The sequence below is a fragment of the Eimeria acervulina genome, genomic scaffold, assembly GCF_000499425.1.
Source record: "Eimeria acervulina Houghton genomic scaffold, Eah_scaff1881, whole genome shotgun sequence".
Taxonomy (NCBI): domain Eukaryota; phylum Apicomplexa; class Conoidasida; order Eucoccidiorida; family Eimeriidae; genus Eimeria; species Eimeria acervulina.
In genome coordinates, this window is record NW_013548851.1 from 1 (window position 1) to 4,077 (window position 4,077).

The 4,077-nt window shown below is 40.2% G+C and overlaps 1 protein-coding gene across 1 annotated transcript; it reads right to left on the reverse strand.

Moving 5' to 3' along the window:
- Positions 1–1,584: 1,584 nt before the first annotated feature.
- On the reverse strand, positions 1,585–3,859 carry EAH_00063760 (hypothetical protein, conserved; the record flags this gene model as incomplete). The annotated part of the gene is made up of 3 exons (XM_013393074.1): positions 1,585–1,597; positions 2,760–3,288; positions 3,562–3,859. The coding sequence occupies 3 exons, from the start codon at positions 3,857–3,859 to the stop codon at positions 1,585–1,587; spliced, it is 840 nt and encodes a 279-aa protein (XP_013248528.1).
- Positions 3,860–4,077: the final 218 nt, after the last annotated feature.

The window sequence follows — 4,077 nt, forward strand, 5'->3', positions numbered from 1 at the left end:
CTATTATATATATTATATGACTACTTTATATATTATGCATATATATTATATATGTTGCGTTTATTATATGTATATATGATATTCATATTCTATATAATAAATATACTTCTGTATATATTCTTTTTGCTTTTGTTTAAAAGACAAAACGAGCAGAGGGAAGCCGCAACCACCCTCTGGTGTATGTACACCTCGGGGTTTTTAATTTGTCTGCTTTAGCTCTTCTAAGAAATATAAAAAAATAAAATAAAATATAGAAATGAGTCGTAATAGAATATAATAAAATAAAATATATAGGTCTTGAGGTGCATAAACATTTCCTCAAAATTCCTATAAAGCCCCACCATTGCATGCATGCATGCATGCATGCATGCATGCATGCATGCATGCATAGGAAGAGCATTAATAAACAGCAGCTACACCCTACTACCATAGCATCAATTCATAAACCCTAATAGCAGCAATTAAACCCTAAACACTTAAGGCAGCATCTAAACCCTAAACCCTAATAATAACAAACCCTAAACCCCAACAAAATCTCAGGAAAATAGTTTTATACTACTTTGCTGTATTCTTCAAAAACAAATACGCCTAGAGCATGCATGCATGCAAATGCATGCATGCATCTGCATGCATGCAGATGCATGCAAATGCATGCAGATGCATGCATGCGTGCACTCCGTAGACTATGCATCCCTTATCCGTGTGTATTGTCAGCAATACAAGTATATGTATATTTCTGTTTATACAATATATCATGCGTCAACATATACATACAAGCATACACACATGTCTAAATGCATGCAAATGCATGCATGCAGATGCATGCTTATGCATGCATGCATATGCATGCATGCAGATACATGCGGATGCATGCATGCATCTGCATGCATCGGCATGCATGCAGTATAAAGAAACGCCTGTGCATATAAAAAACCGCATGCATGCGCGCATGCCTATGCCGGGCCCGCATGCATGCACCGATGCATGCATGCATCCGAAAAATGCATGCACATGCATGCAAATGCATGCAGGCAAAACTGCATGCGTTCCCTCTCCTCCCAACAACCCCCCACACCCAACTAACCCCACACACAAGAATGCATGCATGCAGATGCATGCAAGGATGCATGCATGTCAATGCATGCATGCAAGGATCTATGCATATCTAATCCATGCAAGGATGCATGCATGTCAATGCATGCATTGCATGAATGCATGCAGACGCATGCATGCGCATATAAGCATGCATGCATGCAGACGCATGCATGCGCATATAAGCATGCATGCATGCATATGGAGTTTAGTTTTATTGTTTATGTCTGTGTTTTAAATGTATAATTGATGTGCGGGGTGTAAGAAACCCTTTACTATCGATAAATTGCAAGACAGTTAAAAGTCCAGCAGCAAAGATGCCTATAGAAAGTAAAACCGAAAGCATTGCATGCACACCGTACTTCAGCGCATGCACACGCATGGGGCTGCCTATTAAAGAAAAACATCCTGCAAAACAAAACGCTAAGCCTATTAACTTTGTATTATTTGCTGCTGAAAAATATGTAGAAGCGTAGCAGTATAACTGAGAGCTCATGAATGACACCTAAAACAAACAAACACACAAAATAAATAAATAAATAAATTATTTATTTATTTATTTACTTATTTATTTATTTTATTATTTATTGCTGTGTAGTTTATTAACTGGTAGATAAAAAATAACTGATGATAGGAAATTAATTAAGTATAACAAAATTAATTATAAACATATAAATAAACAAATAAATATATATATAAATTAATTAATATATTATAAATACATCATTAGGTAATACAGCAAAAAGAAGTATTAGATGGAGACCAAACAGCAACAGCAGCAGCAGCAGCAGCAGGATAGCATAAGCAGCAGCAGCAGCAGCAGCAGCTGCAGCAGGATAGCAGAAGCAGCAGCAGCAGCAGCAGCAGCAGCAGCAGCAGGATGATAGCAGAAGCAGCAGCAGCAGGATAGCAGAAGCAGCAGCAGCAGCAGGCGTCTGTGTATAGATGTCTCAGATAAACAAGCAGCAAACAAACAAAAAGAAATAAAACAAACGCCACAAACAAATGCAAAAAATAAATAAACAAATAAACAAATAAACAAACAAATAAATAAAAATAAATAAACAAATAAATAAATGTAAATGATAAACAAACAAATAAAACAAACAAACAAATAAATAACAAACAAACAAATAAGAAGTAAACAAATAATAATTAAATAAACACAACCATGTAAGGCACGAAACAGAGTAAGAAGAACAAACGAGCAATCAAACAAACAAAGAAATAAATAAACAAATAAATAAATAAAATAAATAAATAAACAAACAAATAAATAAACAAACAAATAAACAAACAAATGTAAAACAAAAACAAGCTAAGAAGGCCGATGATAATAAAAGAAGCAAAGATAATAAAGAGAGAGAAGAAAGAGAGAAGGAGACAGATAAATGCTGTCTCTAACCTGTATAGCGCTGCATACAGCAGCAAGCTGCTGCAGCAGCGTGCAGCTTGCTGCAGCATTTATTAGCAGCAGCACATACAGCAGCACCCCACAACCGTTTATTAGCTGCATTAATATTAATATCCCTGTCTTATCTGCAAGCAGCCCCATCAAAGGACAGATTAAGAAAGATAAAACTTGCAGCACTTCATGCATGCAGAGAGCTGCAGGTATAAGACGCCAAGTAAAAGATATAAAAAACATAATTAATAATATTATGCACGCAAAAGATAAGCTTCCTACAATAAAACTAACACTAAACAACTCTGAAACAAGAGACAGCTTCTCTTCCTCCTCCTCCTGCTGCTGCTGCTGCTCCTGCTGCTTCTCCTGTTGTGGTTGCTGAACATTGACTTGCTGCAGCTCTATTTGCTGCTGCTGCGGCTGTTGCTGCTGTTGCTGCTGCTGCTGCTGCGGCTGCAGTTCCGGGTCTCGCTCTTGCTGCTCCTTTTGCTGCTGCTGCATCTCTACTTCCTCCAACGGGTGCACTTGTTGCTGCTGCTGCTGCTGCTGCTGCTGCGGCAGGAGCTGCAAGGATGTGTTAGTGTCTTGCGTTTGTATAGAATTTTGATGTGAAGATTTGTTTGCTGCTTGTTGCTGCTGCTGCTGCTGCTTCTGTTGCTGCTGCTGCTCATAGTCGCTGTCTAGGGGTTTGTCTTTCAGCCCTTGCTGCTGCTGCTGCTGCTGCTGCTGCTTCTGCGGTGTGAACGGCTTGTTGGGTAAGATAAAAAGCACAAGGAGACAGCAGCCCCCTAAGAAAGCAGCAGCAAATATGATAATTGCAGCACGGAGCTGCAGCAGCTGCAGCTGCAAGCAGCAAGCCCTAAGAACCAGAGGGATTAGAAGAGACAGACTCCTGCATGCACCGAGCAGCCCCAAGATAGCTGAGCTTCGTTCCTCAAACAAATAAGAGACAGACAGAAGAGGGTAGAAGCAAAACTCACTGCTGCTGCCTAGCAGCACAGCAGCAGCAATTTGAGCGTCGGGTGTATGTGGAGTCGAAGGGATTAGCAGCAGCAGCCAACCAGTAGCAGCAACTGCTGTTGCTGTTGCTGCTGCTATCTTAGGGCCTAACATATCAACAGCAAAACCTGCAGCAGCAGCAAAGGCAAACTCGCTGCAGCTCATAACTGAAAAGAGGACCCCCATAGCTGCTTCTTGTTCCTTACATAGAGGTTCGTGTGCTGCTCTTGCAGCAGCAAACTGCTGCTCCTGCTGCTGCTGCTGCTGCTGCTGCTGCGGCTGCTGCTGCTGCGGCTGCTGCTGCTGCTGCTGAGTGCACTTCCACTCATACACTCCGGACGCATACAGCAGCTGAGACATCGGACCCCAATTGAAATATGCTGCTCCGCTTAAAAAAGCGTAGAGACAGTACAGCAGCAGCAGCACATAGCGAGACAGATGAAGAGGCAGCTGCAGCAGCAAACAAAACACACAAAATATATCATATTTATATATATGCAGCATATAATCATGTCCAGATATGCATGCATATATATATATATATATATATAGTTTTATATTACATGTATATATCTATA